Raw genomic sequence first — 22,650 nt, 5'->3', positions numbered from 1 at the left:
TCTTTAAATTAGTTAGATAATAAAATTATAATAAATTTACCAGTTAGAATCAAGATCCTCTCAAAAAAAAAAAAGTTCTTTAAAGCAAAATCGCTAAATTTTTTATGCAGGAGCATCAAGACCTTTTTCTCCATTTGTAAATATGGGGTGTGATAATATTAATTTGTAAATATGGGGTGTGATGATTTCTAATATTTTATTAATTAATTTGAATTAAATAGGAGAAGGTGAGGATTTATGTAAATATCTTTTTATTAATAAAAGGATATGAGGAAATTTAATAAATTGAAGGATTTTAGGGATAAAAACCTATCCTTTAGGGATGTTGAGAAATTTAGGGGTTTGTTGAGGATTTTAAGAGATTGAGCATTTAATTAAATGATTTTTTTAAATTGTATAAATAGGAGGGATTTTTGTGAGAAAAAGACATTAGAGATTGTGAGAGAGGTTGATTGAGAACAGGCTTGATCAGCAAGGCTGTAAGCCTTCAGCAGTTTGTAAAAGGGCCATGGATTTGCATATCTGGCCATGAATGTACAGCGCTTGTGAATATTTGTTTTATGTCAATATAAGTATGATTTGCATGGACATGATTGTGAAATTTGTGTTTATACAATGTTGAAATCAATGTGTGCTGATGGATCCTAATTTTAATGCGCAACTGTGGTTTATATGCTCATATGTTGATCGATTGCTTGAACGAATAGATGCTGACGGGTCTCAACAGTTAAATTAGGTGAATGTACACAGTTATTATTCCGTGAAGATCTGCGCCCTTAACGGAAAAGAGACTAATGGTTGATGGCGTAACTGGTGCTTTGATTCTTATTTTGCGGTGGCGCTTGTAGTTTCATTAAGTAGCCGCGGACAGCAAATTCTAATGCTGTGTATGCACGGTTAATTGCTGAGGACGTGTGTTGTGCCTGCGCTCTGAGCGGTATATTCACTGGCGCACTGTATGGAGGGCGTATATATCTACAGCCATCAACGTTGAATCATAGCCTTGGCGTGAATATATTTATTAATCGGAATAAGTTCCGTGTTGGTAATATATCTATGCGAATCTGGAGGTTATAATTGTTATCCTTTGCGTTAACAACGACATTCGAGTCCATAGTTGAATCATCGTCGAGCCAGTGTGTGGTAATTGGTGTGATAACATACAGCGCGTGGCGTAAGGGAAATATATTCTCTGCGTATTTCATGTTTAAATTCCTTTTGAATATTCGTATACTTGCAGTTAGATTTTATGATTGCAGAGGCGCATGTCCATCATAATCAATCCTTGCAGCGCCGTTATATAATGCTGGTAGAGATTGCAATCAACGCATCTGCGTTGACCTTTGAAGGCCCGTCGTATCCATTAAAGGCAGAGAACGGTGGAAGGATGGCATAAGTGGAGAACTTGGCGAACATATAACCCGTGGGAAAAGTGTATGCAGAGAGCCGTGGGTTGAGCTACCTGAACTGCGGGCAAATTACCTATATGCGTTGACCGAAATTGTGTGCGGGAACAGAAGTGTATATACGCATTATAGATGGTAAGCAATACATGTGTTCCGATGCCCATATTTTGTTTAATGTAAAGGCAATATAAATATACCTTGAGCTTTTGTTTATAAGCCAGATCTTAACCGGCGCGATACCAAAGAATTCTTATGGATGTAGTAAGTGGGTATGCGCATGACATATTGTATGTTTCTGTTAAGAATTGGAGAAGAATGCCGTAGGTTATAAAGTATGGGTTCCATGGCGCTGCGAGTTAACAATTATGGGTTTTATAGCTGGTATGACAAACAAGCTCGGTTTGTTGTGTAATCATGAGATTACAAGCCATGAATCAAGCTTTATATGCATGGCCATAGAACGATCCTGGTAGTTGGATCCTGGGAGCGGCCTGGGTTTCATCAATTTTTTTCTCTGTTGTATCGCATCACTGCATGGACAATAATTTAGCTCGAACAATACCATGCTCTCAAATGATTTCAATTTTTCTGAAGTGTTTCATTTACAAATCTTTCAAACTTGGCACCCAGAAATGGCATCGTGTACTTACCAGCTGGTAAATGGCTTTAGGAAAAAGCTTGTGGTGGCGGCCATGGATCTTCGTGAGAGGCAAGCTGTTAGTGAAGTGGAAGTGGGCCAAAACTTTGCGGTCTGGCAGGGGTTTCAGCAGCAATTCCTCGGTGAATTCTTCCTCTGTGTGTATGCACCGGACTGAAGTGCACTGAAAGATGGCTGCTATTGTCTTGAAACCCCCATCGCTGCTAACTTTAAACTGCATTATCTGTAATTTGTAACGTTTTGTTCACCGATTACAAGAATCTGTTAAGTTTTTTTTATCCTAATTATTATTTATCGAACGGTATGCAATTATCGATCGAACGGTCTGTAACTTTTGAATCGTCTAACATAGAATCGAATGGTTCAGAGAAGTACACGGTGGCAATTAAGGAAGTTGATGTCAGAGGGAACGCCTTACTGCGTAATTATTTTATTTATAATTTTTAAATTTTTTTTGTAATAATTAAAAATGATACTTTTCAATTTTATTATAATTTTTTTAATTATTTTTATTATAGTTTTTTTAATTATTTTTTAAATATAACATTTGTTTTTGTTAAAAACTGTTTTGGAATAATTATATGAATGTTTTTTTGCTTTTACTTTTGTTCACCGATTACAAGAATCTGTAACGTTTTTTTATCCTAATTATTTATCGAACGGTATGCAATTATCGATCGAACGATCTATAACTTTTCAATCGTCTAACATAGGATCGAATGGTTCAGAGAAGTACAAGGTGGCAATTAAGGAAGTTGATCTCAGAGGGAACGCCTTACAGCGTAAAAATAGAATGGATACACATGCCCATCAATTATAGTTGTCTCTTTGACCTACATATAGACGAGCACAAATGTGATAACCCAGATAACACAAAAAATAAATCGCAACAAAGCAAAATATTGTGACACGCTATACCTTCAAATTTATTGGAAGACCCTCATTGTCTTTGTTTCCTTGGTGGACCCTGCTTGTAACTGCCGGATTGTAGTGTTCAGCATATGACTCTCCGGTGATAAAGAAGTCATTCTTTGCATACTCGGGGTGTTTTTCAAAAAATGCCTAGCAGATATCGGTAAAACTTATTAAAGTCAGAAGTCTGCATTCGTTGACAAGCAACTACAAGTTTGTACAAAACTCATTAAAGTATCTGCATTCGTTGACAAACAACTACAAGTTTTTTTTACTTACAAACTGAAATTTTTGAACTTGTACATGGGCCATCCACAAAATGGTTAAACAACTAATTTGGAAAAAACCATTTTCCAACTCTACACTAAGTACTTATCAAATACATCATTTGTGGAAGAAATGAAACATACCTGTAAAAAGTCATACATATCATTACTAACACCCTTCTCATCGTAACGGAGGTCACGTACATCAGTGCTGTAACTAAATCCGGTTCCAGTAGGTTGATCCACAAAAATGATATTTGATGCCTGCCAAGTCACCAACATATTATATTCAAGATCTTGAGTCTTCACAACACAAAATGATCCTTTTCAAGTTATAGGAAAGGGTACATAAATTGAAAATAGTTATAACAAATAATTTATACAAAATAACATAGAAACACGGTGATCATACAAAACAGTTCAGACTTTAGGTGAACCACTACATTCATCATCAATGAGTGATAATAGGACAGAAATCCAGATATTATACAATTCAGAAAAGTACATATCTATGATGCGGTTTAACAAAATATCTAAAAAGCATGGTGCACAATATGTCATTCCGAGGCCAGTATCATTTGAGCCATTCACAGCACAATCCCATTCTGCAGGACCAGATACATCAACCTTGACCTCACTATATTAGGTTTTTAAAGCATGAGAAATGTGACTTCTTCCCTCCTTCGGGATAATTAAAAATCCAACCGTGCTTAGTTACAAAACTTCTGCATTCAAAATTTCAAACAAATTTAGCCATTGATTTTGAAGTAAGTTTTCTGCACCTAATTTTCCCCTGGTTATATATTATAAATTTATCATAGGTAGCATTGCTTTTTGGCTGCAATCTTCATTTATAATCCGCGTGTTTCCATTGAAACTCCCCACAATAACATGCATTACAAGAATCTTATATCAAGCAATCAAGAGACTTAGACCCAATACCGAAGTCGAAAGTGTCTCTCTTTGGAACCATGACACATTCTGCCAATGTCTTATCCTTCAATCTTCATATATAATCCGCATGTTTCCATTGAAACTCTCAACAATGAAATGCATTACAAGAATCTTATAATAGCAAGCATCAAGAGACTTAGGCCCAATACCCTACTCAAAAAGTGTCTCTGTTTGGTACCGTGACACATTTTGTCAGTGTCTTATATTAAGGTCATTCATTAGGAACCCCGAGATGGTTATTAGACGCACAATATCTGCATCAGTATGCAGGAGAATTTCCCATGCATAATCGCGGTATATATTATTCAGCAACATTTGTCAGCCTTCATCATAAAATATGAATATATCCTACAAAGTTACAAACATAATAGCATAATACATTGAAACACACGTCTAGAATCTACAGTAACCAGATTTCTAAAACGTCAAACACCGCATTTTCAAATGCAAATTTTCAAATTTAATAGAATAGTGAACCATACTCATAATAGTCCATTTTCAAGAAGGCAAAAACTAAAACTTGATGAATCACAGAATCAATATGGAGAGATTGAAAGCCATGACTAATTCGATCACTGGTAACTGCTTGGGCAAATTGCAAGTAAATACTGTCATAAGTTCTATCGTGTTCTAAATGGCAGTTTCTCTATCAAACCAGCCTTTGAGTCCATTCACATTCATGACATTAATAGTAGCAAAAATCAGTGGGTTGGCTAAGAAGTGTTTTTCAATTTTTCTCTTTTCCCATTAACATGATTATTTCTTTGACCATAGATTTCACAGATTGTAAATTAAATAAAATCTAAAATAGTCTCTTGAATGCTTGCCCTAGGCATTCTCAATGAATTAAATTGTGGTTTCCTCTGCTAAGACTATCCGTTGAGACTTCAAATTTCAAATATATGACAAATTTCTAAAGTTTTCCTCTATCATGATTACCTAGTGCAAATATAACACAGTACCCCATAAGCAAAAAAATCAAACAATGCAGAAATGCCATACTCTTTTTAACCACTAATCAAAGCATTATTTTAAGACAAATTTCAAATACATCAAAATACGTTCTACTCATTAACCTGTAAGAAACCATGATTGGCAGATAAAATACTCAAGTGGATCCAATCTTATATTCAAGAATAGGGCTGAAAATGGAATCGATCTTGTGCACAAAAACGTTTAAAACTTGTAATACTATCTCAAACATTAAAAAAATAACAAAAAACACTTGAAACTAACACAAAAGACAGAATACCTTGTCCCATCCATACTCATTCCAGACCAGAGTTAAATTGTCTGTGACAAACAACTACAAGTTTTTTTTACTTACAAACTGAAATTTTTGAACTTGTACATGGGCCATCCACAAAATGGTTAAACAGCTAATTGGGAAAAAACCATTTTCCAACACTAAACTAAGTACTTATCAAATACATTATTTGTGGAAGAAATGAAACATACCTGTAAACAGTGATACATGTATGCAATTATCGATCGAACGATCTATAACTTTTCAATCGTCTAACATAGGATCGAATGGTTCAGAGAAGTACAAGGTGGCAATTAAGGAAGTTGATCTCAGAGGGAACGCCTTACGGCGTAAAAATAGAATGGATACACATGCCCATCAATTATAGTTGTCTCTTTGACCTCCATATAGACGAGCACAAATGTGATAAGCCAGATAACACAAAAAATAAACCGCAACAAAGCAAAATAATGTGACACGCTATACCTTCAAATTTATTGGAAGACCCTCATTGTCTTTGTTTCCTTGGTGGACCCTGCTTGTAACTGCCGGAATGTAGTGTTCAGCATATGACTCTCCGGTGATAAAGAAGTCATTCTTTGCATACTCTGGGTGTTTTTCAAAAAATGCCTAGCAGATATTGGTAAAACTTATTAAAGTCAGAAGTCTGCATTCGTTGACAAGCAACTACAAGTTTGTACAAAACTCATTAAAGTATCTGCATTCGTTGACAAACAACTACAAGTTTTTTTTACTTACAAACTGAAATTTTTGAACTTGTACATGGGCCATCCACAAAATGGTTAAACAGCTAATTGGGAAAAAACCATTTTCCAACTCTACACTAAGTACTTATCAAATACATCATTTGTGGAAGAAATGAAACATACCTGTAAAAAGTCATACATATCATTACTAACACCCTTCTCATCGTAACGGAGGTCACGTACATCAGTGTTGTAACTAAATCCGGTTCCAGTAGGTTGATCCACAAAAATGATATTTGATGCCTGCCAAGTCACCAACATATTATATTCAAGATCTTGAGTCTTCACAACACAAAATGATCCTTTTCAAGTTATAGGAAAGGGTACATAAATTGAAAATAGTTATAACAAATAATTTATACAAAATAACATAGAAACACGGTGATCATACAAAACAGTTCAGACTTTAGGTGAACCACTACATTCATCATCAATGAGTGATAATAGGACAGAAATCCAGATATTATACAATTCAGAAAAGTACATATCTATGATGCGGTTTAACAAAATATCTAAAAAGCATGGTGCACAATATGTCATTCCCAGGCCAGTATCATTTGAGCCATTCACAGCACAATCCCATTCTGCAGGACCAGATACATCAACCTTGACCTCACTATATTAGGTTTTTAAAGCATGAGAAATGTGACTTCTTCCCTCCTTCGGGATAATTAAAAAGCCAACCGTGCTTAGTTACAAAACTTCTGCATTCAAAATTTCAAACAAATTTAGCCATTGATTTTGAAGTAAGTTTTCTGCACCTAATTTTCCCCTGGTTATATATTATAAATTTATCATAGGTAGCATTGTTTTTTGGTTGCAATCTTCATTTATAATCCGCGTGTTTCCATTGAAACTCCCCACAATAACATGCATTACAAGAATCTTATATCAAGCAATCAAGAGACTTAGACCCAATACCGAAGTCGAAAGTGTCTCTCTTTGGAACCATGACACATTCTGCCAATGTCTTATCCTTCAATCTTCATATATAATCCGCATGTTTCCATTGAAACTCTCAACAATGAAATGCATTACAAGAATCTTATAATAGCAAGCATCAAGAGACTTAGGCCCAATACCCTACTCAAAAGTGTCTCTGTTTGGTACCGTGACACATTTTGTCAGTGTCTTATATTAAGGTCATTCATTAGGAACCCCGAGATTGTTATTAGACGCACAATATCTGCATCAGTATGCAGGAGAATTTCCCATGCATAATCGCGGTATATATTATTCAGCAACATTTGTCAGCCTTCATCATAAAATATGAATATATCCTACAAAGTTACAAACATAATAGCATAATACGTTGAAACACACGTCTAGAATCTACAGTAACCAGATTTCTAGAACGTCAAACACCGCATTTTCAAATGCAAATTTTCAAATTTAATAGAATAGTGAACCATACTCATAATAGTCCATTTTCAAGAAGGCAAAAACTAAAACTTGATGAGTCACAGAATCAATATGGAGAGATTGAAAGCCATGACTAATTCGATCACTGGTAACTGCTTGGGCAAATTGCAAGTAAATACTGTCATAAGTTCTATCGTGTTCTAAATGGCAGTTTCTCTATCAAACCAACCTTTGAGTCCATTCACATTCATGACATTAATAGTAGCAAAAATCAGTGGGTTGGCTAAGAAGTGTTTTTCAATTTTTCTCTTTTCCCATTAACATGATTATTTCTTTGACCATAGATTTCACAGATTGTAAATTAAATAAAATCTAAAATAGTCTCTTGAATGCTTGCCCTAGGCATTCTCAATGAATTAAATTGTGGTTTCCTCTGCTAAGACTATCCGTTGAGACTTCAAATTTCAAATATATGACAAATTTCTAAAGTTTTCCTCTATCATGATTACCTTGTGCAAATATAACACAGTACCCCATAAGCAAAAAAATCAAACAATGTAGAAAAGCCATACTCTTTTTAACCACTAATCAAAGCATTATTTTAAGACAAATTTCAAATACATCAAAATACGTTCTACTCATTAACCTGTAAGAAACCATGATTGGCAGATAAAATACTCAAGTGGATCCAATCTTATATTCAAGAATAGGGCTGAAAATGGAATCGATCTTGTGCACAAAAACGTTTAAAAGTTGTAATACTATCTCAAACATTAAAAAAATAACAAAAAACACTTGAAACTAACACAAAAGACAGAATACCTTGTCCCATCCATACTCATTCCAGACCAGAGTTAAATTGTCTGTGACAAACAACTACAAGTTTTTTTTACTTACAAACTGAAATTTTTGAACTTGTACATGGGCCATCCACAAAATGGTTAAACAGCTAATTGGGAAAAAACCATTTTGCAGCTCTACACTAAGTACTTATCAAATACATCATTTGTGGAAGAAATGAAACATACCTGTAAACAGTCATACATATCATTACTAACACCCTTCTCATCGTAACGGAGGTCACGTACATCAGTGCTGTAACTAAATCCGGTTCCAGTAGGTTGATCCACAAAAATGATATTTGATGCCTGCCAAGTCACCAACATATTATATTCAAGATCTTGAGTCTTCACAACACAAAATGATCCTTTTCAAGTTATAGGAAAGGGTACATAAATTGAAAATAGTTATAACAAATAATTTATACAAAATAACATAGAAACACGGTGATCATACAAAACAGTTCAGACTTTAGGTGAACCACTACATTCATCATCAATGAGTGATAATAGGACAGGTACATATCTATGATGCGGTTTAACAAAATATCTAAAAAGCATGGTGCACAATATGTCATTCCCAGGCCAGTATCATTTGAGCCATTCACAGCACAATCCCATTCTGCAGGACCAGATACATCAACCTTGACCTCACTATATTAGGTTTTTAAAGCATGAGAAATGTGACTTCTTCCCTCCTTAGGGATAATTAAAAAGCCAACCGTGCTTAGTTACAAAACTTCTGCATTCAAAATTTCAAACAAATTTAGCCATTGATTTTGAAGTAAGTTTTCTGCACCTAATTTTCCCCTGGTTATATATTATAAATTTATCATAGGTAGCATTGCTTTTTGGCTGCAATCTTCATTTATAATCCGCGTGTTTCCATTGAAACTCCCCACAATAACATGCATTACAAGAATCTTATATCAAGCAATCAAGAGACTTAGACCCAATACCGAAGTCGAAAGTGTCTCTCTTTGGAACCATGACACATTCTGCCAATGTCTTATCCTTCAAGCTTCATATATAATCCGCATGTTTCCATTGAAACTCTCAACAATGAAATGCATTACAAGAATCTTATAATAGCAAGCATCAAGAGACTTAGGCCCAATACCCTACTCAAAAGTGTCTCTGTTTGGTACCGTGACACATTTTGTCAGTGTCTTATATTAAGGTCATTCATTAGGAACCCCGAGATGGTTATTAGACGCACAATATCTGCATGAGTATGCAGGAGAATTTCCCATGCATAATCGCGGTATATATTATTCAGCAACATTTGTCAGCCTTCATCATAAAATATGAATATATCCTACAAAGTTACAAACATAATAGCATAATACCCTGAAACACACGTCTAGAATCTACAGTAACCAGATTTCTAAAACGTCAAACACCGCATTTTCAAATGCAAATTTTCAAATTTAATAGAATAGTGAACCATACTCATAATAGTCCATTTTCAAGAAGGCAAAAACTAAAACTTGATGAATCACAGAATCAATATGGAGAGATTGAAATCCATGACTAATTCGATCAATGGTAACTGCTTGGGCAAATTGCAAGTAAATACTGTCATAAGTTCTATCGTGTTCTAAATGGCAGTTTCTCTATCAAACCAGCCTTTGAGTCCATTCACATTCATGACATTAATAGTAGCAAAAATCAGTGGGTTGGCTAAGAAGTGTTTTTCAATTTTTCTCTTTTCCCATTAACATGATTATTTCTTTGACCATAGATTTCACAGATTGTAAATTAAATAAAATCTAAAATAGTCTCTTGAATGCTTGCCCTAGGCATTCTCAATGAATTAAATTGTGGTTTCCTCTGCTAAGACTATCCGTTGAGACTTCAAATTTCAAATATATGACAAATTTCTAAAGTTTTCCTCTATCATGATTACCTAGTGCAAATATAACACAGTACCCCATAAGCAAAAAAATCAAACAATGCAGAAATGCCATACTCTTTTTAACCACTAATCAAAGCATTATTTTAAGACAAATTTCAAATACATCAAAATACGTTCTACTCATTAACCTGTAAGAAACCATGATTGGCAGATAAAATACTCAAGTGGATCCAATCTTATATTCAAGAATAGAGCTGAAAATGGAATCGATCTTGTGCACAAAAACGTTTAAAACTTGTAATACTATCTCAAACATTAAAAAAATAACAAAAAACACTTGAAACTAACACAAAAGACAGAATACCTTGTCCCATCCATACTCATTCCAGACCAGAGTTAAATTGTCTGTGACAAACAACTACAAGTTTTTTTTACTTACAAACTGAAATTTTTGAACTTGTACATGGGCCATCCACAAAATGGTTAAACAGCTAATTGGGAAAAAACCATTTTCCAACTCTACACTAAGTACTTATCAAATACATCATTTGTGGAAGAAATGAAACATACCTGTAAACAGTCATACATATCATTACTAACACCCTTCTCATCGTAACGGAGGTCACGTACATCAGTGCTGTAACTAAATCCGGTTCAAGTGGGCAAGCTCACATAGCCTATTCAATAAAAAAGGATGGTATCCAGGATGAAATAAACAGCCACAACTGGGTAAGAATTAAGCGGGTCAGTTTACTCACGGTATGAAGCCTCACATGTATAATGTATCTACTTGCCTAGATAAGTTGCATAACTTGCATAACGTAAAGCTATAAGGGGCAAGCTCACGTCAGCTATTCAATATTAAAATAGATTTGCACAGAATCAAATGAACAACCACAACTGGGTAAGCACGATAAAAAATCAGAACGATAAAAATTCTCTTCTCATGAGAAATTTTGGAAATAGGGATAACATACCTCTACAATGGCTTTTTCATGGAGAGAATCATCTTAAAAGCAATTAGCTTTAGACATTATCCCTATCTCCATTGAGGTTGAGGTTGCAAGCAGCTGATATATATAAATACTTAGGCCGTGTTGATGCAAAAGCACATAGACATTTAGCATCACTTTGCGAGAGAAAAGGTTGCTTGAGAAGACGTTTACCTTCATTTTTTTACTTCATAAAGCATGCATGTCGGCAGACAGTTTTACTACAGCACTTCTTTGGTTTAAGTTTCAGTCTCATGAATAGGATACCCATGATTATATTAATATTCAGGAATTATCAAAATAAAATATCAATAAAACTCAGAATCACAATCAGAAAAATATATCAATGAAACTCAAAGCACAATCAGAAAAATAATATGTTGCAGAAGAGAAATCCTTAAACACCATGCAGAATCCCGATGATTGCCAGATTGGTGCCCGGAAATAAGGCAGAACCAAGGAGTAATAATCAAAAGTCTGTATGGTGTATGATGTTTTCCTGTAAGAGTGCCAAGGCTACTCCTGAAAAGCTATAATAAAATGGGTAAAAGTTAATTCCCAATAAACGCATTCTTGTTCAGTGGATAGGAGCGTATATTTGACACCAACGTGGACATGAACTTGGCATTAATTAGGATAAGTAGAATGGAAATGTTAATTTGTTTTGAGCCAGAGCAGTCTTGGGATAAGCAGATTGGAAATCTTGGAAATGTTAATTGTGTTTGAGCCAGAGCACTCTTGGAACGAATGGCCTTACAGAAAATCCTGATTACCCAGTGAAACCATGGATCTAATGATATGCTATGCGACTCATACTCTGGTTTCAACCAGCAATCAATACCGTGAACATCACTCAATGCACCCCTTTTTTTATCCCATTTCAGCACATCAAGTTGGGAATATTTGATAAACATATTATAAAAGGTAGAGTCGAATTGAACAGATTTAAATTGAAGAGAATATTTAAAGAAACAAAAAGAAAAGAACACTCGCATAATCCCAGCTAAGCAACGACCTAAAGGGATCTATCAGACACATAATGAAGCTAATAATTATTTTGTTCATTATCTAACGTCCATCAACGCCGTTACAGAACACCAGACCTTTGCGCCTTTCGAATTCGATTAAACCCAAGATTTTCCCCAAATTTTATCCAATAAACAAAGTTTACATTAATGTTATTTTAAACTACCAAAACATTATAGTTCTAAAGATGGATAGTTAGGTGACCAGGTTTGGTCCCTACGAGTTTTGTCTTATATCCAGAAGACGACTTTATAGACTTCAGAGCAGAGCTGCTCCAAACAAATTTCTTCGATTAAAAAAAAAACTACGAAACCATTATATCGATTAATTATTTAATCGTTTTCCTCACAGATCCAATCTAAATAAATGCCTCTATATAGTTTCTCAAAAATCTTCCTAACACTTACTCGCAGCGTGCGAGTGTTCGAGGCGAAAATATCCGACATGATGACCGAGTTCTTCTAGACTGGCGTTCTTTTCCGAGTCCCCATTAATATCCAAATTGAGACTCCTTTCAACCAAAAGAGGGCCGACGTCGTATTCCTCTTCCGGTTCTGCGATTCCCGGAGTCAAATTCAGCTCTTCAATCAGCGGTTCGGCCTGAGCTTGAGGGAACCTGGCGGTAAAAATCCATGAAAATTATGACTTACCATCCCACAAACGATCGATTAATGTGTGAATATGTTGCTGTGTGTAATTTATTCCACCAGGCTCTGTTAATCCATCGAAACTGGGGACATCTGAAACTTGCACTGCAATATCCGCACAAACACCATAAAGCAGAGGACAATAACAAAATTAAACAGGGAAAAATAACATTTTCAAATTTAGACATAAAACTTACAGGAAAAATTAAAATAACAAAAATAAATCCTTACATGCCCTGACTGCCATGTCTGGTTTAGGGCAAGAATCAAGATCCTCTCAAAAAAATAAAAGTTCTTTAAAGCAAAATCACTAAAAAAATTTCTCTGTTGTATCGCATCACTGCATGGACAATAATTTAGCTCGAACAATACCATGCTCTCAAATGATTTCAATTTTTCTGAAGTGTTTCATTTACAAATCTTTCAAACTTGGCACCCAGAAATGGCATCGTGTACTTACCAGGTAAATGGCTTTGGGAAAAAGCTTGTGGTGGCGGCCATGGATCTTCAGGAGAGGCAAGCTGTTAGTGAAGTGGAAGTGGGCCAAAACTTTGCGGTCTGGCAGGGGTTTCAGCAGCAATTCCTCGGTGAATTCTTCCTCTGTGTGTATGCACCGGACTGAAGTGCACTGAAAGATGGCTGCTATTGTCTTGAAAGCCCCATCGCTGCTAACTTTAAACTGCATTATCTGTAATTTGTAACGTTTTGTTCACCGATTACAAGAATCTGTTAAGTTTTTTTTATCCTAATTATTATTTATCGAACGGTATGCAATTATCGATCGAACGGTCTGTAACTTTTGAATCGTCTAACATAGAATCGAATGGTTCAGAGAAGTACACGGTGGCAATTAAGGAAGTTGATGTCAGAGGGAACGCCTTACTGCGTAATTATTTTATTTATAATTTTTAAATTTTTTTTGTAATAATTAAAAATGATACTTTTCAATTTTATTATAATTTTTTTAATTATTTTTATTATAGTTTTTTTAATTATTTTTTAAATATAACATTTGTTTTTGTTAAAAACTGTTTTGGAATAATTATATGAATGTTTTTTTGCTTTTACTTTTGAACTTTTTATTGGGATTCAACATCAAGATATGTATGGAGACCTTGATTTTATGAATAAATAGTGTTGCGATGCTTCAGACAATTCCAGTACTAACAATTGGAATTGGAATTATTTGTTAGCATTGAAATTGTTTCGAGCATCTGAATACTATTTATTCATGTTAGATCATGTCCTTCATACTTATTTTAATGATGAATCTTATTAGAAGGTTTGAAACATTCACTGAAGAAAACATTTATGTGAATATTTCCAAAAGGCTTTTAACAAAGATTATGAATCACATAAATCTATGTTCAGAAATATAACAATTTTATTATAAATATTTTTTAATTATTTTTTAAACATAAAATCATGTTACAAGCCCACTCACACTCAACTTATAGCAAAGATGTAACCATTTAATCACTAATATTATTATTACACCAATCTAGATTTATCCTAAAATCTCTCAATTACTGAAAGATCAAACTTAATAAATCAGATATTAAAGTAAATTTAATCCCTCTTGAAACTTATAAATCTCACCCCTTTTTCTCATCTACCATGCTTACTAAAAGCTCTTTCTGTTAAACATGTGAGCGCACTCGATTTTGTTTAAGAATAAAGTGAGAAAGATGTGGGATTTTACATAGCTCTGTTTTAACTGCAGGCCTTTCACACAAATCTATTTTCACTCAAACCATAAACGCAGATAACGGTGTTTCTGTCTCGTTTCGGCATCGTCTCAGCTTTTGCAAACATCGGAAAATTTCTCATTTGTTAATTTTAAATTATTTGGTTGGTTGGATGTTTATTTTGAGTTTAAATTTTATAGGAAGAGTGTTACAATTTATCATAGTCTGTAGTATTTGTAAAATTTGTAATCTAATTAAATTCAGCTGAGAGGGTTTGCAATAAGAGCTAACAGTTGTAACAAAAATGATCTCAGATCTCAGGGCGGTTCAGCTGAGAGGGTTAAATGATGAACTCGTAAAAATTATGCCAAGCACTCCTCAAACTACAACATAGCACAATAAGAGCATTATTGCATTAACATATGACACTATTATGGAGAAGGGTGTTTTAAGATAATATTAAAAAAAATATTTGAGTAAATTGTTTTAAGTTGAGACAAAAAAAATCATATATTGTTTTAAATATTGTTTTTAAATTGATGTCTCAAATTATTGTCTTAAAAAATTGTCTCTATAAAAACAATATTAAACACAAGAATTATTGTTTATAAAAACAATAATAAACACAAGAATTATTGTTTCTTAATAGACAATTTCATTTGTCTCACTAGGGACAATTCATTTTTGTCTCTTTTAAGACAATATGAAAAAATATATTTAAAAAAATAAACAAACTATTTTAAATGATTTTTTAATTACATTTCTTAAAATACATTTCTTTTGTATCACGAGTGAGACAATTCATTTTTGTCTTTCTCGAAACAAAATGAAAAAAATATTAAAAAAATAAACAAATTATTTTAAAAGTTTTTTTAATTAGATTTTTAAATGTGTTTTTTTAATTATATTTTTGTCTAAAAAAACATTTTTAAAAAATAAATAAATTATTTTAAATGTTTTTTTTAATTAGATGGTTCATTTTACTATAAAATTAGTTGTGGTATGCTTACTCAACTTCTCCATCCTCATGCTAGTCATTCTCATCCTTCCCATCCTCACCCTAATAAGAATTTTAATGTTAGTTATTCTGATCTTTCCCATCCTTCCGCTAATAATTTTTTTAATGTTATATGAATTTATGTGTTTAGATCAGTGTAGGAATTATTCAAGGCTTGAGGCATTCATTTATACAAACACTAATACTCAAAAATCTTTCATCTCCAAAGGAGCTCCTTGAACTGATGAACCAACTTCTTTCCAAAGGAGCTCCTTGAACTGATGAACCAACTCCTTTCCAAAGGAGCCTTGAACTGATGCAACAACTCCTTAACACCTTCTCTATCCCACTTCCATAATCCGCTACTATGTTTCAGCTTGCTTTGTTTAGGTGATGCTCAGTCATGGGGGCTTCACTTGGGGAGCAATATCATACCATGTGGGTTCATATTGGGGAATATTTATTGAGGGAAAAATGACCTAATATATTGGGGGATATATAGGTGGTAAATGGTTTTTATATTGGAAAATGTAAAAAATCGAGCTTAAAATCAATGAAAAAATACAAAGGGATATAAAAAATGTTAATGAAAAAATGGATACCTACAATATCTACTGAAAGGAGGGGTTTCTTAAGTTGGGAAGCTATATTGGGTTCATATTGGTAGGGGGTTAAATATTTTGATTTTTAGTGGGATTTTCCAATATGTAGTCAAATTAAAGGTATTTTTTAATATGCCACAAATGCACGTGATATGTCAGAGGTTCACTAAGTGAATCCCCCATGTGCTCAATAACCAAAACATTTTCCCATTTATAGCATGGATCAGGACTTGGGTCATTGTATATTGTCAGTGAGAGTGATTACGTAGAGAAGTAGGAGTTTTCTAAATTGGGAAGCTATATTAGGTTCATATTGGTAGGGGTTAAATATTTTGATTTTTAGAGGGATTTTCTAATATGTAGTCAAATTCAGGGTATTGTTTAATATGCCATGAACACACATGATATGTCAGAGGTTCACTAAGTGAATCCCCCATGTGCTCAGTAACCCAAACAATTTCCCATTTATAGCATGGATCGGGACTTGTGTCGTTATATATCATCCCTGAGAGTGAATATGCAAAGAATGAACCATTCTTATGGGAAGATTTAAATAAATTCCATGGGATTGTGCTAGCTCCAGTGGTTTATACCATAGACTTGTGCAATCAAATAATGTCACATCATCAAAATGATTTGTGAATGAAAGAAAACAATTAAGTGTTGCAGCTCGTATGTAAATTATAACCAAAACAACAACTTTGCTAGAGAACATTTATGAAAACAAAATGTAATTACCATTGCACCATTCAAGGCAATTAAATTTCATTAGTGCAAAATGGGGAAAATACATAAGAACAGTAATCACAAGATGAAATAGAGTCATGTATGGAAATTGGGAAACTTTGTTAGGTCCTTATACTACTAATGTAACCCCTTATTGTTATTAGTACAACCCCCATTATTATATTATTGAGCCCATGTAGTCCCCATATTGTTATTATTGTGCCCCATAGAAGCCCACTATTGTTATTATTGTTCCCTTGCATTATTATTGTTATGTCAGCTCTGATTATATTATGACCTCTTAGACTCCTATATATAGAAAGGAAGTCTTTTCATTTCTATCATCTAAGAATTGTTCATTTGTGTAATTTAACGGAGGTTGCCCCCTCGAAGAGGCTTATTTCTAAGGTGTTCATCTATCTTTTCTATCTTTTTGTGAGTTGGTTTCATAACATTTGGTATCAGAGCTTTGGATTCTAGGGTTTCGCTGCTCCAAATAGGTCATCATGGTATTTTCGCTATAAATATTTTTCTGCGATGTTTCAGAAGCCAAAAAAAACCCATTTTAGAAGAAATCTTGTTGAACTGTGTGTCTGCATTTCAGATCTTCTCTCGCTATATTTTCAGAGATATGATATGTAGAAGTTAAGGCTTTTGCAATCTCTAGAATTTAAGCTAAAACAGGTCATCGTGGGATTTTCGTTATAACTCTTTTGCTACAAAGTTTTAGAAGCTAAAAAACCCCATTTGAGAAGAAATCGATCTGAACTTCAGCTTCAAATTTCAGATCCTATCTCGCTATATTTTAGGAGATATAGTCTGAGGAAGTTAGGGTTTTTGCATACCCCCAAATGACATTCCAAACAGGGCACCGTGGGAAAATCGTCATAATTATCGCTCTGAGCATCAGATTGAAATTGCGTAAGAGGTTACAGAAAGAGGACAGACTATACTTTCTTGTTTATAGTTTTCATATCCAAAGATCAAAACAGTGACACGTGGCCCGTCATACAAGTGCGCTCTACTAAACCATTATATAATCAGGTCATCTGAGGAGATTGGGCATAACTCTTTCTTAGAGAATCAAATTTTGATCAGACTTGTGTGGTTAGAAAGAGGACTCAGAGGGCCATTGTAGGAGACAATTTCAGAACTTTGAGATCTGAAAGTACAAAGTTCTAGTCATTTCAAGATCGAGCTCCTGAAATCAAGAAAAGGCGATATGAGGAAGTTTGATGGAAAGGATCTAGTAAATTGGATACTACAGATGGAGCAATATTTTGATCTACTTGGTGTAACAATGTTACAAAAGGTATGTATTACATCTTCATATTTAGAACCAGATCAATTTTTATGGTATAAAGGGCTTTGTTCTCATAAACAACTTATTACGTGGTCAATTTTCACGGAGGAAATGATAACACATTATGAGAATACAAAGAGCAACACCTTCTTTAGAGAAACACCACAATAATTGGAAGAAAAAAGAGAAAAAGGGCTTCGTTACAAGGTGGAAGGCAAAATTATGGCAACAAGGAAGTCTACCCCTCACAACTATAAAGATGGAAGTGTTGCTTCTCCTAGCCTTCCACAACCTACAAGGGTTACACCACAACAATTGGAAGAAAAAAGAGAAAAGGGGCTTTGTTACAATTATCATAACAAATACATTAAAGGTCATCAGTGTGCTAAGACGAAATTATTTTACATTGATTGTGGAGAGGAGGAAGAAAAGGATCAAGAAATGTCAAAAGAAGAGTATATACACCATGAACCAACCGTAGAGAAAGAGGAAATGAATCTGACCATATCTTGTAAAGCATTGGAAAGAATAACCACTCCTGAAACTCTCAAGATAAAAGGACATATCAAGAAGAAAAAGATTCAAGAAGTGAAAGATCACATCGAGAATGAAGAAATGAATCCAACCATATCTTGTAATGCATTGGAAGAAATTCCTTAAACTATCAAGATAGAAGGACATATCAAGAAGAAAAAGATAAGAGTGTTGATTGATTCGAGTAGTACCCATAGCTTTATTGATTGTAAGATAGCCAAGGAATTGAATTGCTTCCTATATCCAGCACTGGAGTGTCAAGTGATGGTTGTAAGTGGAGGAACCATAAATTGCTCTAGAAAGTGCCATAATATCAAGCTATCCATGGGAGAATATGTATTGAATAGCCCAATGCTTTCCATTCCAATGGATGGTGTTGCTGTTTTACTAGGAGTCCAATGGCTACAATCTTTTGGTACGATAGCTTTTCATTTTTCAAGAACTTTTCTTGAAACTTTTTTGGGAAGGAAAGGAAGTTGAATTGAGGGGTATCAAAGGAATACCTAGAAGGGTAATCACCTCTAACAGCATGACAAAGCTTATAAATAAAGAACAATGGGGTGTAATTGCACAATTATGTTCACTAGAGGATCTCATAACAAAATCATGTATTTCTCCAGATATCCAAAATGTTTTGGAAAATCATTCCAAGGTATTTGAGATCATGATCATGCTATTCATTTGATTCCATGAAGTATTTCTCCAAACGTCAGGCCTTACATATATCCATATACCCAAAGGAGTGGGAACTTATTCAAAAGTTGCAGATATCCTAGTTCAAACAGTATTGCGAGAACTTGACAACGAAGGAAAAATCATATTGGAACCTGAAGTAGTTAGAGAACCGAGAAATCAAAAGCTATGAAATAGATCAATTTAAGAGTATCTCATCAAGTGGTAGAACTTACCCACTGAAGGTTCCACATGGGAGGACAAGAAATTATACAGAAGCATCAAGAACTACTCAAGCATTGAGGACAACACTTTTTGAAGGAGAGGGGCATGTTACGTCCCTATACTACTAGTGTAACCCCTTGTTGTTATTAGTACAACCCCCTTATTATATTTTTGTGCCCATGTAGTCCCCATATTGTTATTATTGTGCCCCGTAGAAGCCCACTATTGTTATTATTGTTCCCTTACATTATTATTGTTATGTCGGCTCCGATTATATTATGACCCCTTAGACTCCTATATATAGAAAGGAGGTCTTGTCATTTGTATCATCTAAGAATTGTTCATTTGTATAAGGTAAAGGAGGTTTCCCCCTCAAAGAGGCTTATTTCTAAGGCGTTCATCTATCTTTTCTATCTTTTTGTGAGTTGGTTTCATAACAAAATTTATTATTATATAGGTTTACAACAGTAAGCACCAGAAGGCCATAATTAAAAGAAAATTAGAAATAGTACTGAACATATATTTCATAACGTTCAATGTCAAGGTCAAGAGAGTCAAACACAATTGAACATTTTCCTTACAGTGGTCAACTCATAGGAGTTAAACATCCTAAAAATAAACAAGTAACCAATATTCTTTCCTTGAGAATTCCGCATTGATAGTAAACCCTATATGGCCACATTTTTGGGTGCTCGGGTCGGGATAAGGGAACCTCATCAACATAAAAGGAAAAAAAAAATAAAATTGCACTGACATACACCTGGAAATGTCAACCCATAATGATAACTATAGAAATCCAAGGGTTGATCCAATTTAAGTGTACCCCAAAGCTGTGAAACACCTGTGAAAGGAAAGACACGACAAGGTAAGTATGAAACCGAAAGGTAGACCTCTATGGATCTTCTTTCTAAAAAGAAAAAAAGAGGAACAATGACTCAAGAGAGAAAATGAAGGGGAAACAAGCATGGTTCTGGGGAATCAAGGTTTCCATTCTTTAGAAATAGTTACCTACGATGAAATGCTCCATTAACCTTACCAACTCCTTGCCTTATGCTATGAGGAGACCCATGGAAAGAGCTGAGGTCATGCGTTCAAAAGACTCGGTAAATTTTTTTGTTGTTTTCAATGGAAAAAAAATAATACTAATACAAGTCTTTGAACTACTACCTGGGGAATCAAGGGAAGAAGCATCCACCCTAGTCTGGAACTACAAGAGTACCCTCTTCAACTCTATGCTAGGTATACTTAGCCGAGTTAGAAAAAAACAATAAGAATGTCGAAACCAGGCATAAGTGCTATAAAAATAAACCAAGATGTGATTGGCTAATGGAATTCTTACCAATATTAAATTTGGCAAGCGAGAAGGTTTGCACTGTCACACCCCAGAAGAGTTCCTTTCCCCACTACTGTAAGAAAAGTAGACCGAGTGCAACCTCATCGGCATGCACCAGGAGGCAAAACCATCCTTCTTTGCGATAGAGAAAAATGAGTGCCAATTCGAGCCTATCATCCCCTAAACATTGAGTCACCCGAACCCTAACGATTGCCAACCGTTGGATCAAGGTCGTATAAATGTATGGTGAAGATGACCATGAAAAGGAAATCATCATAAATGTATTCTTATCGAGGCACCAAGGCATGAAAGTTTCCAAATGGACTATGAAGGAGAAAAAAATATAACTTAGGTTAAGTCAATTTCTCCATCATAAAGGAAAAGATGAGGAAAAAACATAGGATAACCATATCTAATGAAAAACATTAAGTGCTTAGTCAAAATATCACTCCTAACACCGTAACTAGAAAGGAGAGGAGGTCTTAGTGTATCTTGGTCAATGGTTTGAATTCCATAACGTATATATGTATACAAGGTTGGAATTTGACGGGAAAAATTGAATTCATTAGGTATTTTTCCCGTTTTTGACGTTTAAAAAATTGGTATAAACTTCTTCTCTGACGTGTTCTAACATTTACGAGCCGTATTTTTGATGGGCTATTATTTTCCCAAAAAATATTAATACCCTATACCAAGCTTTGTACTTGTCAACATGTTACCTGTGAAAACTATTCTACTTTATAGTTTGTTTGAATAACAAACTATTTGTTTGCGATTGATTCATGATTGATTCATTCATATGCATATGACAAACTATTTGTTTGAATGCAATACCATTGTCATTTGCTTGTGATTGATTCATTTATACGCATTGGTTAGAGATTAGAATAAAATGGTCAGAAACTAGCCTACACAAGCCATCTAACACATTATACATTTTAATTTTATATGCAACACACAAGCTATAATATAAAATTAGCAGCTGGAAATGATAAATAAAGGTTAATGGATTGGGACAAATGAGATACATGAATCACAAATCTCAAATGTCCAGCCTCAATTAACCCATATGTATTATTATTACTTAAGGCCATATTTACAATTTTTAAACTAAGTCGGAGTTTGAACTAATGTATTTAAAAACAAAGAATTGTCTAATAAAGATCACAATGGAACTTATATTAATAAAGTGATAATCAATATCACATTTCATCAAACACATGTCAATAATTCGAGTAAAACAAATATTGAGAACTTAAGTCTACAAACTCCCAAAAAGAGAGCGAGAAATTCTTCTCTTAAAAAGAATTTTTCCATGAGGGGGAAAGAAAATAAAGAAAGGAAGAGTTAGACAGTTCAAGCCAAGACAATATTGAATATTCTCACTGTGTGATCAACCCCATAAGAAGCTAGAGTGATTGACCCCATAAAAAGCTAGCTGCAAAACTACAGAGGAAGAGGAATTATTAGTATTATGGATATAAATAGATTTGCCATTTTTAGAGGTTCTTTTTTTAGATAAAAGGTGAATGGTAGCTACATCAAGATTATTAATATAATTTAGACCCAATTTAATTAATAGATGAAATGATTATTTTATCTGAATTCGATTATATAATTTTAAGAAAAATTATTAT

The 22,650-nt window shown here is 34.2% G+C and overlaps 1 protein-coding gene across 1 annotated transcript; it reads right to left on the bottom strand.

Annotated features, from left to right (window-relative positions):
* Nucleotides 1-897: 897 nt before the first annotated feature.
* LOC149187924 (uncharacterized) lies at nucleotides 898-13,087 on the bottom strand. Its single transcript, XM_089409824.1, has 10 exons — nucleotides 12,937-13,087; nucleotides 12,694-12,840; nucleotides 8,600-8,719; nucleotides 6,333-6,452; nucleotides 5,929-6,072; nucleotides 3,387-3,506; nucleotides 2,983-3,126; nucleotides 2,844-2,897; nucleotides 2,057-2,287; nucleotides 898-975 (listed from the first exon to the last, which is right to left on the bottom strand). Exons 2-10 carry the CDS (start codon nucleotides 12,730-12,732, stop codon nucleotides 898-900), a joined length of 1,050 nt encoding a protein of 349 aa, XP_089265950.1. The 5' UTR covers nucleotides 12,733-12,840; nucleotides 12,937-13,087.
* Between the last annotated feature and the right edge of the window lie 9,563 nt (nucleotides 13,088-22,650).

Source organism: Pinus tabuliformis, chromosome 3_1 (assembly GCF_031772625.1).
Source record: "Pinus tabuliformis cultivar Carrire ecotype Pingquan chromosome 3_1, CPIR1, whole genome shotgun sequence".
NCBI lineage: Eukaryota > Viridiplantae > Streptophyta > Pinopsida > Pinales > Pinaceae > Pinus > Pinus tabuliformis.
Note: the sequence above shows the minus strand (reverse complement) of the source record. Positions and strands in the feature narration are given on the sequence as shown.

Bases quoted from the DNA above. Each gene is read 5' to 3' on its own strand.
- LOC149187924 (XM_089409824.1), bottom strand. From the start codon at position 12,732: ATGTCGGATATTTTCGCCTCGAACACTCGCACGCTGCGA. The intron at 2,898-2,982 runs GTATAGCGTGTC...GTCTATATGTAG, and splicing joins GTCTTCCAATAAATTTGAAG to GTCAAAGAGACAACTATAAT. The intron at 2,288-2,843 runs GTAAGGCGTTCC...TACAAATTACAG, and splicing joins ATCCATTCTATTTTTACGCT to ATAATGCAGTTTAAAGTTAG.